The sequence below is a fragment of the Ylistrum balloti genome, unplaced genomic scaffold (genome assembly GCF_031769215.1).
Source record: "Ylistrum balloti isolate Yb309-2 unplaced genomic scaffold, AGI_CSIRO_Ybal_v1 Utg369680, whole genome shotgun sequence".
In the NCBI taxonomy this organism is placed as follows: domain Eukaryota; kingdom Metazoa; phylum Mollusca; class Bivalvia; order Pectinida; family Pectinidae; genus Ylistrum; species Ylistrum balloti.
Window position 1 is genome coordinate 1,861,181 of NW_026781921.1, and position 19,625 is coordinate 1,880,805.

Sequence of the window (19,625 nt, forward strand, 5' to 3'; positions counted from 1 at the left end):
CAACTTATCAATGTATAAAGTGGTGGGTGCGAGTGGGATGACTGCTAGAGAGGGGTCGTCTCTACTGCTAGACTTATTCTTTAATTGTGAAGACGACCCCTTGGTCTAATAATAGTCGTAACCTAACAAGATCCGGATCTTCATACGGTTCTTTGTATAACCTGGTATTCACTTCCGCCTGTGTTTATCTACGAGTACATTACATCATGGTCATTGTTAGTTAATTGTATATTGGGTAACATGAGGTTGATTTTTTATGAATTTTATAAAGGGACTTTCCTTCGTCCAAACGGAAGAAATGGGTAATTCTATTATTTTTCAAATTTATACCGAAGAGACGATAACGCTGTCAGTCAGTGATGATGTTGAAAATTTACTGAAAATACGCATATCCTGTTGAAACACTGTTTATATGAGCCGGTAATCTTCAATTGCTTTGTAATGTAGTAACCTTGAGACGCTGTTAACATTTAACTTGAAGTTTTTCATTTATTTTTTTGTATAAAACTAAATCGTTTTAAATGAAGGATTGTTCCTTAAACAGCTCATCAGACTAAAGTTTTCCAGTTTAAAATATGGCGACATACTACGGTGTAGTAAGTAATAAGATCTGATATAAAATTCAGACAGTTGATTAGATATAATGTACGCGATTGTTGTGCCTGTTAGTGACTCAATTTAGTCTCTTTTGATTTTAACTTATAAGTTTAAAAAATCAGGAAAGGAAATGAAACATAAAAAAGGAAAACAAACTTGAAAAAGTCAAAATATATACATGATGTCATACTTCTATGTGCGTGATTTATTCCCAAACTAAGTACATCATCATATAATTTAACTTGAATCTAAGAATTGATTATATTGTTATCATCCTATAACATGGAAAATGATGCCTCTTTGGTTGAATAGCAAAGTTGCGAAGTATTTTCGCAGAAAGGAAAACTCCGACAAAGAAGTAAAAATAAATTGAATTTTAAGTGTATACTTTTATGGTTAATACACGGATTTGAACCAGAATAGAAAATGAGCGTACTCTGTCTAAAATGAGCGTACTCTCTGTCTAAAATGAGCGTACTCTCTGTCTAAAATGAGCGTACTCTCTGTCTAAAATGAGTGTACTCTCTGTCTAAAATGAGTGTACTCTCTGTCTAAAATGAGCGTACTCTCTGTCTAAAATGAGTGTACTCTCTGTCTAAAATGAGCGTACTCTCTGTCTAAAATGAGCGTACTCTCTGTCTAAAATGAGTGTACTCTCTGTCTAAAATGAGTGTACTCTCTGTCTAAAATGAGCGTACTCTCTGTCTAAAATGAGTGTACTCTCTGTCTAAAATGAGCGTACTCTCTGTCTAAAATGAGCGTACTCTCTGTCTAAAATGAGCGTACTCTCTGTCTAAAATGAGCGTACTCTCTGTCTAAAATGAGTGTACTCTCTGTCTAAAATGAGCGTACTCTCTGTCTAAAATGAGTGTACTCTCTGTCTAAAATGAGCGTACTCTCTGTCTAAAATGAGTGTACTCTCTGTCTAAAATGAGCGTACTCTCTGTCTAAAATGTCTAAAATGAGTGTACTCTCTGTATAAAATGAGCGTACTCTCTGTCTAAAATGAGCGTACTCTCTGTCTAAAATGAGTGTACTCTCTGTCTAAAATGAGTGTACTCTCTGTCTAAAATGTCTAAAATGAGCGTTCTCTCTGTCTAAAATGAGCGTACTCTCTGTCTAAAATGAGCGTACTCTCTGTCTAAAATGAGTGTACTCTCTGTCTAAAATGAGCGTACTCTCTGTCTAAAATGAGTGTACTCTCTGTCTAAAATGAGTGTACTCTCTGTCTAAAATGAGTGTACTCTCTGTCTAAAATGAGTGTACTCTCTGTTCTTATTCTTCGTTTTGTATCTTTTCTGTGTGTATGTATTTGTTATACGGTTTAGAACCGTTAAGATAAGCACAGAAAACTTTTTTTTCTGATAACGGACTGGCTTAAGGACACAAACTTATAGACATATATATATGTAATCAACATAATGCCTTCCATTGAAACATCAATTGATATGCTCTCTCGGAGTAAAGAATTTTAAATCTAAGATCAATACTTATGGGAGAGGGTTGGGGTAGGGGGAGGGGGTGTTGAAGGAATAGGCTCGATCTGTCCGGTGTTTTCTAGGTGTTGTTTAGTATACGGCAATTATCTATTACTAACACATTAACGAAGTCATGCTATATTCACAGCCATGTGATTTCGGATTAATTCATTACCCTAACCGGAATTCGCGGCTATAAAATCCGCTCAATCAGTGAATCCGCCTTCCCTTGGGAGCGGTAAAGATAGGACGAAATCGTGACAAGTAAAAACCTCCCAGGTATCACCTCAGTGACATGGTCAGTCAAAGCTAGGTGTTCGCTGACCGCTCTACTGACCATTTGAACAAATGATCTCTTCCACCAATCAATAAATTCAATTGGTCAGTGTCATTTCATCTAATTATACAAATAGACAACTTCTTGAAGGAATCATATTCAGAGACGTCTATAATTCATGTGTTATATATTTCTGTTTATACTGGGTCACGTGCTTTCCAAGTAGACAGTGAATCTGCAGGATTTAAGTAATTGAGAAGGTGGAGGTATACTCGCATACTTACAGCTGTACAATTTACTTCATTGTAGGTTTAATAGCTTTTGCATACATTTTTATTAGCATAAGCACTATTGATAACCTGTGAGATACCACTTTGTATATAACGTATAATATTCTACTTATATATTATATATATAGTATTCTACTTGTATTTATATATATAATATTCTACTTGTACATTGTATATATAATATTCTACATATATATTATATATATAATATTTTACTTGTATTTATATATATAATATTTTACTTGTACATTATATATATATAATATTCTACATATATATTATATATATAATATTTTGTACATTATATATATAATATTCTACTTATATAATATATATATAATATTCTACTTGTACATTATATATATAATATTTTGTACATTATATATATATATCATATTCTACTTATATAATATATATTTAATATTCTACTAGTACATTATATATATCATATTCTACTTATATAATATATATATATATAATATTTTACTTGTATGTTATTTTTTGAAGTATATCGTTAAAACCTTTAGAGTTAAAAAAATTATCAGATCTTAACATTGGCATCGAGATTTGTTGCTTCAATTTAGGTATTATGACGTCACAATGGGTCATTGATCCGGGTACCTGTTAGGACTTCACATGACTGTGAAATAACGTTGCAAAACAGCCCGAGATTATACGCAAGCTATCTGCGTAAAATGACTATGCAATTGTTAGTATATTGCCTTTTCGGTGCTTATGTGTATCATAAATAGGTTTATGATAAACTTAATAGCAACAAGTACTTGAATATTGTTTAAACATATCATATGCACGCGTGGTTTAACCGGACTGATATTTGAATAAGTATCTTATTTGAAAGACGATAGGACTAAAACACATCCAGTGGCTGTATTGGAAGGCGATCATAGGAGTCTGAGTAATGACACCACACAAAGCGCTTCCAGTAACGACGTATCATATAACGTATTTTCCACAGTCAGAGGGAGAGTCATAAAGAGGATTTCTCTCTATACCCTTATGAAAGAGTGAAGCACAGTACTTGATATCTGTGGACAACATATTTTGTTTAAATTTTATTTTCAAGCCATAAGACAACAAAAATGAAATCTCCTCGTTCTCCTCGCACCTCCCTTCGTCGTCGTCCTCTCCCTCCTACTCGTTGTCCTCGTCGTCCTCCTTGATTGAAAAGTAAAATGTTCAGCCCTCCCTCCTCCTTCTGTTTTTCTTTACAGATGACGTCGAAAAATGACTTGCTGTGAATACAATACATTAATACAATACAATACAATGCAGATTTTAATCTCCAAAGAACCCGTGTACTGTATCACTTCAGACTATAACAATTGTATGATAATCACGTTCGAGCTCCCATAGAATATACATGGTATAATGTTGTTTTTAATAGTCATTGTTTTTGCAGACTGAATTTCACTGGTTTACTTTACGTGGTTTCAGGAAATAAAACAATGGGCGGTCACCATGGTAAACAAGTAAGAGCAACTTCCTAATGACGTTATAATTTCATGATAGCTTGCACACGTTATTCCTTTGCTTGAGTGATAATTTATATGACATTTTCAAATCCCGTTTATGGGGCTGGTGCACCTCCCTGTCTAGATTTTGATGTTTCTATCAATCACTGTGGATTCTCTTCATTCGTCTTCTAGGCTTCAAAAATTAGGTCCTTATTATCTTACAATATCATTAACGAATCCTAGAAGGGAGAAATGGCTGCACGATGCAGTTTAATTCATTGTTTGGTTCTACTGTATCTTATTCCAAATTTGTTTTAAAAGGTGTTTTACACTTTTGTATCCTAAGTATAATATTTATACACAGGACTTCCTTAGGTACTTGGTAATTCTCCTCCCCATTATGTGATCAGTGACATAATGAAGATTCCCCGACGTTCTTCGTTCACACCTGACATGTTATATTCAACTTACACCCCGGCAATAACAAACAACACCTCGGGGGTTGTGTACGGCTTTCTAAGTCCCCGGATCTCTCATCCTTGCCCTAACACCATCTTTTGCATTTTACCTCCTAAACAGAAACTGTATAAGAAAAAAAATCATATCAAGGCAGATAGTCGTAGCCAGATTGTCTTATCTAGATATCACACGACACGTGATCTTTTTAGAGAACCATCAGAATTTTAAATCATTTCAATTACAAAAAAATATGTTATTACGTGTGTCAATTTCTGATGACGTCATACGAAAAAACATGAAACTGTAATCTTATTTAATAGCAAGACAAGAACATTTGAATTACCTTGCCGTGCATTCAACAAATGATTGGTAATGCGCTACTTTTTCCAAAAAGATATCGGTGGACGCCAAATATTTATCTATAAATGACTTATCTAATTCAAGTTATCTCTATCAATTCTTAATATAGTTCATAAAACAGTTTTTCTTGTTAATTATTCAGTTTCGCTCTGTTCGGACCTTTGTTTTCAGCCATGCTGAACGACTGGGTCTTATACATCAATAGAGTGGCCAATTCGTAACTGTTTTCACACCCTATTCAACATATCGGCTTCGATTGTGTTTATTCATTGTTTTCTTATGAGCTTTGTTAGCTGGCGGTATAACAACACGCCCTTAATCAGACAGTATCATCAACGCTAATAAGGTCACAACAACGCTAACCCACTCTCCGAAAACAAACAAATTATTGACAAATACTATTAGCCAGAAAACCTTCTATAAGTAGAAAAGAACAATCAACAGGGAAGTTTATGTTTCGGGTTATGGTGACAGTCTCTCTTCCCGGGGACCACAAATGCCGTTTCATCTCTCCGACCATACCGGAAATCAAGACACGTATACATGTATATATATTAAAAGTCATTGCGTCGTCCACTCAGCCACACACACGCTGAGACGAAGCAGCGGTAGGCAGTTACTGTCGATGTAAAAATCTCGGATTTTACTAACTGTATACAGAGGTAAACATTTTATTATCGATAATTTAAACAGGTACTTTTCATATAGTTAGCTGGAGTTCATTCCAGCAAAACTAAACGATGCGTGCAGACACTCACTGACATTTAAAAAAAAAAAAATTGTTTAATTTTTATTTTTGCTATTTTGTGTGTTTTTTTTTGTTTTGTTTTTGTATTCATATATTTTTGTATAAAAATAACGATGCATAATTTCAATAGTTCTAACTAATAGATCAGACAAACGCATGCTTGTTCATGCATAACACATAATTAACAATTATATGCATTTTTACATTAAATGTTTATTTCTAGAAACCGGCTAGTTATAGTGTCTAAAATAGCAACAGTGGTTGTAACTTTATGCATTATTTTATGACGATATGTTTTATAAAATATACTTATTTATCTATAATAGCAAATTTCAACATAAAAAAATTGTTGAAAAAGATTGGATATAAATTGAATTAATCTTTTTCTTAGTACAGAATTAAAAAAAAAAAATTTGCGCGCTATTAGAAAATCGGTGCGTTTCTCTGAAACAAAATATAGGTGGAATAAATAAGTAAGTGAACAGAAAATTATTTCGTTTAAGTGTTAAATTTATATCTGATTAAAGTTGTAATAAGTGATTATGACATTAAGAGATAACAACTGTAGATTTTTTCAGCGCAAGCTAATCCTACTCAGAATTTTGAGATTGTAACAGGGGCCTATGATGGAAAGGACACCCTGTCGCTGCATTGTATTCAAAACGATTTCGAGACGAGATCATCGGTACATATACGTTCTTTGTCAAATATGCACCAGAATAATTGAAAGAAGAATATGCATATTTGGAATTTAAAAAAAAAATAAAGTTCTTATTTTTAACAAAAGTAATTTGTACTGAAAAAGAACTTTACGTTTTGAAATAATCATATTTAATTTTGAATTTTTGGAGAATCCGAAGACAGGCAATTTGATTCTTAGTTTTAAATTTTCCATAAAACGTAGAAATATCATACATGAATATTGAATGTTAGTCAAATTACAAGTAGCCGAATTCATTTTACATCAATATTGTGTCTTTAATTAGGAATCGAAAAGAAGGACAAAATGCCTTTCATTGAAATCATTTAAATAAAAAAAAATGAAAATAAACAAGTGAACAGCTGTTTCCGTTCGTTCGCTGTTTATCTAACTTACTTAAGTCAATGGCCTTGCATCTTGTATTATCTTTTTTAATAAGTATAATTATTACAATCAGCTCAGCAATGGCACAACAAGCAGACAGATCCTATTACGGTTCGAGATAAAAAATACGGTTCGAGATAAAAAATACGGTTCGAGATAAAAAAAAACACTTTAAAAATAAATTTCTGTATTCATTTAATTATCAATATTTTATTCAATTAACAAGTTCTATTATCAAAAAATCTGACACCAACATTTTATCTTGATTTTCATTACATATAACTTAACTCGCACGGACCTACTATTTCTTTTCTTCTAAATAATATGCAATGCGCCGGCATATTACATATATCAAAAGTATCATAACAGTCCTGTTTCGATGGTAATTATTCTCAAACGTATCGGGAAACTTGTAGCTAAAATTCGATCTAGCATATTTAGGCCTAACTGGAAACGGTCCGGACAAAAGTAAATCATATCTTGTTGTAAATGTCTATCTTCATTATGGAATTTTGTACTGGAATGTTTCCAATTGTTTGGCTTCAGTTATTTACAAGCTCGATAGATCACATGTGCGTGACACCAAGAGTACCGAGGGTGCATTTTCGGAACATTTAGAAGCAAATTTTCGTTATTATTTTCATTTGACTGTTAGCATGAGTGATGAATTCCGAATGGACGAATTGACCAGATGACACGGTAAATGGTTTACCTATGTTTAAAACGTGAGCATAGTTGTGTATGTAATGTAAAGTAAGTTCAATAATCTCTTGTATTTAAACTATGTGCGTAATTATTTGGCAGAAACCTCTTGGAATTGATTTGTGCTCGACAGTAACAGTGATTCTATATTGAATGTGTGTGTGAGTTTTTTTTGTATGATTTTGTTATTGTTTTCAAATAATATCGTAATATTGAAAATACAAATGCTTATAGTGTCTCGTCTTGGCATCATTGTATATTATATATATATATACATATATTGGATTAGGTATTTTCTGGACAATAACATTATTTATTTATTTATCTCTTTATTTATTTAATGAATGAATGAATTAATTTTATTTTATTTTATTTTATTTTATTTTATTATGTGACACCATCCGTCTTTTGATTGACAGTTAAGGGCACAATGGTAGACAGTTAGCTGTCCGAAGCTCTAATAATTTTTTTTATCAGAAACAACTGATATTTTCCCACATCTTATTCTTCTATATGACAGGGACGTATAACACCGATAACAATCTAGAAATTCTGGTCACAGATAGGAAATGTTTAAAATTTATAAAATCACAATTTATCAATAAAAACTTTGATATAAATTAGTGTTATTCGCACGAGAATTATAAAACATCCATCAGCTACACTTATTTGACGTGCTGTCGACTTTTCAAAAATTCACTTCAGAGCAATACAGAAAAGGTCGAAGATCATTAGAATACTTTGGACATGCCCTTCAAAATTTTTGAAAGTTAACTTTGTGTTGTATACCGATTTACGACCACGCCTTTTAAACTAATGGTTTTGACACGACTAACAGGCCTTCAAATATAACGACATGTTTTTGTTTATTTGATAATTAACTCTAGACTTATCCATATTCTTAACGAAACTTAAAAATTTTGTATATATAGGGATTTATCATGATTCTGAATTTTAAAAAAATGAAGAGATACATGAAAAATATACCAGGTGGCTCTGACCGTTATTTTTTCCTCTTTTCAGAAGATCATGGCGAACATCGCAGCCCTCCATCCATATTCTATACTTCCGCGGACTATGATGACGTCTCCGGATTTACAACTGTGTCATACGCCTTATTCCATTGACCCACGGGGAGTGGTGCCATTTCCCTGGGAACAGTGGACATCAACATACAGCGCACTCTACTTTCAAGCACAACAGACCAGTCGTTTTCACGGATACCTTGGTGCCAATTACCCCACCCAGGTGCTTGACCTGTCTATCCGACACCAGGACCGTTCGTTTTCCCCCGGGTCTGAGGAGGAATCACCAAAGCGAACCAGTGCAGGTAAGTTAAATAATTAATTTTGAATAATCCATGTTGAAAGCTGATTGAGGTAACTGGAACTCTTTAATTAAGTAAGGTCAAATAGTATATCTACGTGACAAGTTAAAATGTAAAATCGCAATATTTCAAAAGATTTTATTTTGTCAAAAGGTTTGAAAGAATTTATAAATCTTCAAATCATTATGTCATGGGTACGCATCAAGGTGATTCGACAGACTAAAATATATGTTAGAGAAAACATACTGTATTTATTCTTATGGCACGCAATCACATTATATTTCATAATTATTGTTTATCAATAGAGAGGAAAAAAATTGGGTACACGCATTTGAAATATAGCACGTAGTAATGTCCTCTACGCCTGTTCAAAGTTTAAAATAATTTTGATTAAATTAATCAACACTTCAATTAAGAGCGAAAAAATATTATTTTCTGCTTCGACACAGGAAACGTTTGAAGATATTTTATTTTCTATTTTATAAAATCTAGATTGATAAAGATTGATAGAATCTGATTTCTATTCATAGTTTGAGTTTTACAGTATTTTAGCTATCGCTGGTTTTATTACACAAAAATACCCCAAATATCATTACATTCGATATCAAAACGACAGGACATCAAGTTTTTATAGATACATCAACTATGAATGTTAACATGTTTTAAATCTCTCTGGATGTATCTCATTTTCTCATATAAAATTTAGATCATATGTGATAAATAAAATATGGCGTGTGTGACATTTTTATAACTTTATCAACGTGACTCTATAGATTGTCAATTATCTGTCGATCAGAGCATCTGTTGAGCTTGTTGTGGGGATCTAAGTACTTGATTTTTCCGTTCTATCGGTTACTGCAGTATAGATCATTTTCCGAAAAGGATACCTACACCGGAACGACCTTCTTATAACACCAGTAAGTAATTCGTGCCTGCTACCGCCATTTTCCTGACATTACCTTTCCTCATATACACCGACAACATGTTAATGAAGCCAGACTACACAGAATACTGAATATATATAGATAATGAAAATTACAAATATCTAGATATATTTAGAGGATACAAATGTTTTGTGTCAACATGTATCATGCTAACGCTGTATCGTTCTAACTTGTGTCAGGTGGACGCTGTATCGTGCTAACGTGTATCACGTGAACGCTGTATCGTGCTTACGTGTATCACGTGAACGTTGTATCGTGCTTACGTGTATCACGTGAACGCTGTATCGTGCTAACGTGTATCACGTGAACTCTGTATCGTGCTAACGTGTATCACGTGAACACTGTATCGTGCTTACGTGTATCACGTGAACGCTGTATCGTGCTTACGTGTATCACGTGAACGCTGTATCGTGCTAACGTGTATCACGTGAACGCTGTGTCGTGCTAACGTGTATCTCGTGAACGCCGTATCGTGCTTACGTGTATCACGTGAACGCTGTATCGTGTTTACGTGTATCACGTGAACGCTGTATCGTGCTAACGTGTGTCACGTGAACGCTGTATCGTGCTTACGTGTATCACGTGAACGCTGTATCGTGTTTACGTGTATCACGTGAACGCTGTATCGTGCTGACGTGTGTCACGTGAACGCTGTATCGTGCCTACGTGTATCACGTGAACGCTGTATCGTGCTAACGTGTATCACATGAAAGTTGTATTGTGTTTGTGCTGTTTAGTGTTTACACTGTTCCGGTGCAGATATAGTGCACAACGTGTAACATCAGATATCGTGAACAACGTGTAACGTCAGATATCGTGCACAACGTGTAACATCAGATATCGTGCACAGCGTGTAACATCAGATATCGTGTACATCATGTAACATCAGCTATCGTGCGCAACGTGTAACATTAGATATTGTGCACAACGTGTAACATCAGATATCGTGAACAACTTATAACATCAGATATCGTGAACAACGTGTAACGTCAGATATCGTGTACAACGTGTAACATCAGATATCGTGTACAACGTGTAACATCAGATATCGTGAACAACGTGTAACATCAGATATCGTGTACAACGTGTAACATCAGATATCGTGCACAACGTGTAATGTCAGATATCGTGCACGTGTAACATCAACTATCGTGAACATCGTGTAACGTCAGATATCGTGCACAACGTGTAACATTAGAAATCGTGTACAACGTGAAACATTAGATATTGTGCACAACGTGTAACATCAGATATCGTGACAAACGTATAACATCAGATATCGTGAACAACGTGTAACGTCAGATATCGTGAACAACGTGTAATGTCAGATATCGTGCACAACGTGTAACATCAGCTATCGTGAACATCGTGTAACGTCAGATATCGTGCACAACGTGTAACATTAGAAATCGTGTACAACGTGAAACATTAGAAATCGTGTACAACGTGTAACATCAGATATCGTGTACAACGTGTAACATCAGATATCGTGAACAACGTGTAATGTCAGATATCGTGCACAACGTGTAACGTCAGCTATCGTGAATTTAGTGTAACGTCAGATATCGTGTACAACGTGTAACATTAGATATTGTGCACAAAGTGTAACAACAGATATCGTGCACAACGTGTAATATTAAATATCGTGTACAACGTGTAACATTAGATATCAATTACAACGTGTAATATTATATATCGTGTACAACGTGTAACATTAGATCCTGTTGAACGTGTAAGATTAGAAATCATCAACATGTAAAATCAGATTACATTTATTGTATGTAGGAAAATACGAATATTTGGTTCTTAAATAATGGTGTTCGGATCATTGGTTTAGCGACTGATAGGTTTTCATACACAACACTTTGCATCTCTTTCGAGAAGGAAATGGATCCGAAATATTTCTGAAACAAGCACACTGTGTTTTCCAGTGTATAAATTATTAAATGTACTGTAACTACCGTCAACTTTTCGAGTTTGAATAGATCGAGAGTGTGTGTGAAGGTTATTATAGTTTTAATATCAGCCTTTTAGCGATGATTGAATAAGAACAAAGTTTAACATAAAATTCTGTAGGACACTTTCTCAGCTTCTTCCGTGTCTTTTATTCTATCAAATTCTTTCATAAAAACTATTCCTGTAACATTTGATATTTATTTTTAGGCTCATACATGTGACATATTATGTATTGTTTATAAATAGAGTTCACTTCAACTTGAAAATTTTAGATTTTAGTGGCTCGTTGCCCAAAATAAAAATTTTCAAAGTTTTGTTGTTAATCTATAAATAGGATTCAATTGGCCCTCATCCCATTGCTAGCAATTAGCATAAATCAGTCATGAATGAAAGGATATTGTCCGAATTTCAATGAAATTATGAAATCTGTTCACTTCAGAGGTTAAGGTCTTAATCCTTCTCTGTTATCATGAATATTATATTTCTTGGTTATATCTAATGCTAAACACAAAATTCTAATTCTTGTTTAAAACATTATATTATAAAAAAGAGGAATACCAGAATATACCACCCGACACAGAGTTTTTTTTATTCATGTTGTTATTGAAGATGAAAACAAAACTTTACGAGACTGAGATACTCTGTGGTTTGGTAGGGGAGTAGATAGGTGTGTGGTAGTCACATATTGTGCTTCCTAATACCCTCAACTGTGTTCATATATCCGTTTAAACAATGAAATCATCCCCACCGCTAGCTTACTGTTGGGGCCCTCTACAATGAGGAAACGTAAACAAACGAAAAATATTTTCAAAATCTTGCTCGAAGAAAATTTTAACCTTTTGACTCGCGTTTCTTCTCCAGCTTTCAGAACGGATTTCGTAAAAATGTAAAAATGCATTTTATTTTTGTAACGACTCATGAATTTTAAAATAAATATATTGTGCATTGCTTTTTTTTCCGTTGGGGGCCTCATATTTACACGTACAACAATGAAAACATGTATAACCACAGATGAAGAGCGGGTCAAGTTACTCGACGAATTTCGGAAAAGATAAGCGTAAACGCACGCTAAGATGGAGGTATTTTAATTTTAAAAGGAAATATTTGAACGAGATATGGTCGTTTGTTAGAAGGAATAAGTTTATCTCCCGACAACAAGCTTGCAAGTCCTTGTTTTTATCTGAAAATAATGAATTCGACACTTCTACAATGCTACCACTGGAGTCAAATTATGCTAATTTGCTTCACATGTACTTGTCGCGAAACCTTGTTTATTTAGTCGAATTTCTTAGTAAAACACTTAGGAGTTTCCCTTTGCCCTCTTAAGGAAAAACAATTACAAATCTTCCTTAATTCAACCTTTCCATTAGAAATGAAATACAAAAATACAAAAAATAGAACAAACTCTAATTTTATTTTTTTATTTCATTTTTCAGTCGTATTTTGTAAGATTATGGGATATTCTTGAAACATTTGTACGTTTTTCCTTACAGAAAAGAAGGAAGTCAAGCCCCGTTTTGACTTTGCTCATCTAGCCGAGGCTGCGACAAGTAGTTCTGAAAAAGAGAGAAGTCTTGATACCAAACCGACCAACAAGGATCCGATCATCAGCCACGTTCTAGATCCCTGTTTCCTTTCTAATAACTTCAGGTAGGACACATTCTACTGGCCCAAATGGATTTTTTTCTAAACATTTACATATTTCAGAAACTTCGATACAATTTTCAGCATGTTTGTTGACAAAATTGAAAAATAACCAGTTCTTTCTCTCATCCTAAACACTAGAGTTATTTAAGATGCGTTTTCACTCAGTGCAAATTTGACCAATTTTAGCACTCATTTCATAGTATTTTATCATATTTTATGTGTATTATATATACAATCAATAGTGTATTTATATATTTTTTGAAATAATACATCATTCAGAAACGAGTTGTTTTCATTAGAAGAAAAACACAGAAAAAAGATATTATTTGGCTCCATTTTTTACCCAGTGTTAATAGAGTGACTTCCCTTGTTTCTGTACAACCTGTTGTGTTTTGATGACGTAGGAAGTGGTGTTAGAGCCACTTAGACTAATTTACGAACGGCGCGTTTGAGGGGCGGAGCGTTAGGCACTCTTGAACAAAATAAGCGTCCATGCAAAAAACAAACATATTTCTTTTTACATTAAAAGTTTATAAGTAGAAGGATAATGACGGTGATTCTATGAATGTTTTTCAGTGTTGTTGAGACACACAGATTAGTCGTTTTACGAACAAAATAAGGGTAAATAGGCGGCCAGACAATACAACATAATTAACATTAGTATAGTATTTTGTTTCAATTGCCGTTGAAATATAATACGAAATTTTATAACTTATTCTTATTAAATACTTAGTAGTAACGAACAATATAACAAATTATGTTAAAAATGGAACAGGAAAGTAAAACAGTTTTTTTTTTTTAAATATTAATTGTCTGTAGTAAAAATATACACCAGTTGGTTAACTTTCAATTAACCATGACCGGTAAAAGATACAAATTTATGTTTGCTTTTTGTTTATATTTTTACTTTTAAACACAAAATTAATATCAAACTCTTGCCAAATATTTCTCTAACAATTAATGATATCGTTGGTTTCAAACGATGTGCCATCGAAACACTTTAGGTAATTTTATTTCAATAAAGATGTACAATGAGGTTTTTCTGTTATCACACATAAGCAAACATTTATAAGTCCAAATTGTTAATAATTTCAACATTTCAAGTGTTTATTTTTAATTGTCATACGACTTTTAAAGTTAACACGATTCAAGTTTGAATTTCATTGCCTCTTTTTTCAAAACTAAGGGCAAGTTCGTCCTTTTATTCAAAAGTATTTAGAAATCGGAGATAAGTTATGACAAATATTTGTCTGATATCGTTGTTTACAGGTGACCAGTAGTAGTGTTAGTACTGTTATTGATCTGGTTTTTTTCAACTTTCTAAGGTGTAAACCGAACTATCCATCCTGGTATGGGACACTCAGCAAGACCATGACACAGACCCCAGAACGAGGACGTGGCAGACGACCTAAAAGGTCTCTATACCTTACGTAACATATATATATATAATTTTTTTTTTAAATTTTGATATTAATAATAGTAAATTAAACTATGTATTTTATTGCCGAGAAATTCTGAAAGACTGGGCACACTGTAAATGCATGTTACATCGTGACCAAAGTGTAGATCGAAGACGAGCCTAAAAAGGTTGAAACCGCTGCACAAAGCAATTTCATGCATTGTTTGGTTCTACTGTCTATAACTCTAAATATAACTTGCGTGTCTTGTCAAATCAATCAATCAATTAATCAATCAATCAATCAATCAATCAATCAATTAATCAATCAAGCAAGCAATCAAACAATCAATCAATCAATCAATCAATCAATCAATCAATCAATCAATCAATCAATCAATCAATCAATCAATCAATCAATTAATCAATCAAGCAAGCAATCAAACAATCGATCGATCGATCAATCCTTCTCGTATCTAATACATTGTGTTACGATTGATATGAAAAGAAACAAATATATATGTAAACTGTTACTTATCCAATTTATAAACAAACATGCTTATGTCACTGTATTGTTTACACAAAGAACATATTTTTTTTTATTATTACTAACTACGGGTTTAAGTAGTTTAGTGATAATGAACATGTTTCCTGATATATCTTAATTATGTAGTCAGCGGGTATATGATAATGATTAATTATTAATTAATACATTTATCAGTGCACTGATTGTGAAATTTACTTACAACATTAACAATGAAATGCGATAGTGTTATAAGATAACATAATACAGTGGGTGTCCCGATTACTAACGGTACACATTCAACCGCAGTAACACCGAAAATATTTTCATGGTGTAGAAAATTTATACATATAAACGCTAAGCTTGTTTCTCTGTTTACGAACTGATATAAATTCTACTTTAACATCAAGTTGTACATTTTAGGATCATGTCGTTGAGTACGTTTTAGAACTATCTATCTATAGGTTCATAAATGTTCCAGGCGAATTCACACTATATTGTATTTGAAAAAACTTACCTCAGTCGCTTAGGCCAACATGTAACAGCTGGTCCGAGAAACATATCTTTATTTATCTTTGAGACTCTCTACAGCTGGATTACGTCTCTCAACATATTCTGTAGTTTTATAAACAGTTTAATTAAATTCATATTTATGTTTAATTTCACAAAATTAATGAAAGATACAGCTTTTTAAATATCATATGGTTGCAATATTTCTCCTTTAGTTTACATTATCGATCCCAAAAATCGCGTTCACATATGAATCGGACAGTTACTGTCTTGAAGGCCCATGTTCGACAATGGTATTAATTTTCACAGTCTATAATTACATAAATGATAAATCACAACAGCAGTAATAATCAGGAATTTTAAGGATATATGCTTTCTGAGACGTGTGTGGTATGTAGGAGTTATCTCCCTAAAAAACTTTTCAATATTTTATTATTGTTATTTTCTGTTACAAATGAATCAACGCAACAAATGCAAACATGAATAATCACCGATAGATATATTTCTCGTAGTGAATGAACATGTGTGTAAGGAACCGAGACAAAATCCAGTTCTAGTCCTAAGATTTTTTAGTGCAGAACTCTTAAAACCAAGGTGATTACCTCCGAGAAACTTGGTACATACTTATTTCTGTTGGTTTGTACCATCCTTACTCCGGATGTAATCGGTTAATCTCGACTGATTCCGATACTCTCCGGTGAAGTTACGAAATAAGCCGAGATATGACGAATAACTGTTTTTAAAAAAAGTGATACTAATTGCTATAATAAAAGCAACCATTTGCTTTATATTTTTGCAGGGCCAAGAAAGAGTACATCTGTAAATATTGTTGTCGGAATTTCACCAAATCTTACAACCTTCTCATACACGAACGTACGCATACGGACGAAAGACCGTTTCCATGTGACATCTGCGGAAAAGCGTTCAGACGACAGGATCATCTCAGAGACCACAGGTAGGAGCCAAGAAGTTTAACGCTATATGATCGGGGACATTGTCTATATCCTTAACACAGCGCGTCCGTTCGTCCTCTTTCGTTATAAAATTATATCACAATAGTGGTTTTTGTTTTTATTTATTGTGTATACAAGCGAAGGTCCGCCCGTCTTTATATTTGCTGTGACGTCGTCGATCTGTTCTTTAATGGACTGTTGATTCATCCAAATAATCCGTCATTTCAATTTCAGAAAACAAAAAACAAAAACAATTACAAAAATAAAAAAAAATGCTAGAAACCGAACAAAATGATAACATGTCTTTTTATGCTAAAGTATTATAGAAAACTAACGTTAGCAACTAGGATTGCTTGTTTCAATCCAGTATGTTGCAGTATATCAATAAAAACGTTATTGCCACAGTTATTCGTATGGAATTCAAATTGTTCCTAATTCTAATGGATAATTTTCTAAAGAAGATGTTGTTTGTCTATTCATACTTATATTCAAACATCAAATGTTCCTACGCAGGTACATCCATTCAAAGGACAAACCGTTTAAGTGTGAGCAATGTGGAAAGGGCTTCTGTCAGGCTAGGACACTGGCTGTACACAAGACAACGCACCAGGTGAGATGCTATGGAAACATGTATGAAATCATTGACACTAATACTACCGCTATTTCCAGTGTCTTTCTCTGTGTAAAATTATCTTTAATTTAAAAAGATATGTATTTAATTTTATAAAGTTTAACAATGTATTTGAATATTTGTACCAACAATGGCCGAAGAAGGCCAATAGTAATATATTCTTGCTTCATATTTCAATTTCTAAATTTGTTTATTTGTTTATTTTTTTCAGACATGATATCGACATTTCCAGATCGGAAGTTTTAAAATCCAGTCCTCTTTGAGGTTTGATATCCGTGATATTTAGTGCCATTAATCATCTCTGTCACAAAACAAAGAACACACTAAAAAGACTTACATTTGAACTACTTTGATAACGGAAGTTGAGAACTTGCTCGAGCGTGTGAACTCTGACCCGGAAGTTGAAGAAAGAGAGTCGGTTAATTAGATGTGGATATATCTATTATGTGTCTTTGTCCAAGCCATCTTCTAGTTTTTTTTAAATTATCATCAATTAATCAATCCCCTGACCAAATTGCTCCGGTGATATGATATGTCCGAAATAATGTGTGTATCAACACAAGGATATATGTGTTTAACGCACAGATGTATGATTATCAACACACAAATATATGTATCAACACACAGATGTATGTGTATTAACAGACAGATATATGTGAACCAACACACAGATATATGTGTTTAACGCACAGATGTATGTTTATCAACACACAGATGTATGTTTATCAACACACAAATATATGTATCAACACACAGATGTATGTGTATCAACACACAGATGTATGTGTATCAACACACAGATATATGTGTATCAACACAGAGGTACATGTTTTTCAACTTTAAATGAAAAGATTTTGGAATTCTTTTCTTATTTTTTCATTATTATTTCAAGAACTTTTCTGCTGAATCTCAATGTCATTGTTTACCAACACATTAATAAGTATTGCTATTTTTAAAACAGATTTTCTGTAACATCATCCACTTAAGGAAATGTGCTGTTGTCGTGTTCGTCATACTTAACAGAACCTGAAAAATTTGGCGTTATCACAAATTTACCACATAGTTTAAGACTATTCATCAAAAGGCGTGTAGCAATTGATGTTAAGGTCGGCTTCTACTGAAGCGTTTGCTAGATCAAGTCATTCAGACACTTGAACCGGACGACCACGTTAGAAAATGACAATGCATTCTGTAATAGCCGGAAGTGTCAATAGGATTCGAATACAGACAAAACACACGCAGATCGGACGTTGAACAAGCATAGTTAGCATGACTTTTCGTAAATAGATATTTTTGGAGAGAAAAATTGCAGAGTTATTTGGAATAAAAGATTTTTTGATAGTTGCATTCAGGTGCATAGCTGGAAACCAAGTGTCAGTGATGACATCAACTTGCTGCAAGTAAAATACTGGGATTGTCAGGACATTTCATAAGATGATTAAATTAATTGTTTATTGTATTCATATTAATTTTTACTCTTTTGTGTGTGTGTGTGTGTAATTTTTATCATTTTATGATATTTACGGCACGGAAGTCAAAGTATGTATGTAAATATCACCAGTACACGAACTTATATTGTATATATATTATAACAACACGCCAATATTGATTGGCAACCCTCGAATCGAGGTTGTAGCTAGCATTTTCATTGGTTAAAAAAGTCGAAGACCTTTGACCTTGAACATACACAGACATTCCATTGGTTGTTACATTTATTCTCTCTTTGTTATGTCCTTTGTTATTGATTATTGCGAAAGGAAATTTGCATATGGTGTATATACAAATTCGTTTGAAAGTCACTTTAAGTTGACTTAATGGATGATTGTTAAGTATGCTTGCGCGTGAGCTCATCTCGGACACAATTGTTGACTTGTAAATTAGCGGGTGTGTTTTTGGGTGTGTGCTCATGCAATATGTTAATTAAGTGCTGATGTATCCGTCTTATTTGTGTATAAATGTAAATTATGTAAAATAAAAATTAAAAACTAAAACATTATTTATGATAAAATATGTTTATGTGTTATATTTCATATACTGTAAAATCCTGAATTTTCGTGGAATATTTATTTTCGGTACTCTTGATCTATGAATTCATATGTTCACGAGAAAATGAAACATTAACTTTGAGATGGAGTTTTAGCAATAAAGAATTTAGTGAGTGCTATTTATCCAGGAAATGAATTGTCAACGAAAATTTATGTTTCATGGAAAACTGTTTTGGCCACAGAAAATAGATGATTTTACAGTTTGTAGAATTTGATGCGAATG

At 33.2% G+C, this 19,625-nt stretch overlaps 1 protein-coding gene across 2 annotated transcripts in view; it reads left to right on the forward strand.

The window, feature by feature from the left end:
• LOC132564311 (protein odd-skipped-related 1-like) overlaps positions 1 to 19,293 on the forward strand; it is a 30,214-nt gene extending 10,921 nt beyond the window's left edge. The window contains exons 1-7 of one of the 2 annotated variants that reach the window (XM_060228982.1): positions 5,530 to 5,598; positions 8,494 to 8,800; positions 13,191 to 13,347; positions 14,670 to 14,759; positions 16,573 to 16,728; positions 17,240 to 17,336; positions 17,569 to 19,293. In XM_060228982.1, the coding sequence (XP_060084965.1) occupies positions 8,500 to 8,800; positions 13,191 to 13,347; positions 14,670 to 14,759; positions 16,573 to 16,728; positions 17,240 to 17,336; positions 17,569 to 17,574 (807 nt within the window). In that variant the 5' untranslated portion in view covers positions 5,530 to 5,598; positions 8,494 to 8,499 and the 3' untranslated portion in view covers positions 17,575 to 19,293. Of the gene's footprint in view, positions 1 to 5,529; positions 5,599 to 8,493; positions 8,801 to 13,190; positions 13,348 to 14,669; positions 14,760 to 16,572; positions 16,729 to 17,239; positions 17,337 to 17,568 lie in introns of those variants that run through there. The other variant, XM_060228987.1, reaches the window with a different exon arrangement.
• Positions 19,294 to 19,625: the final 332 nt, after the last annotated feature.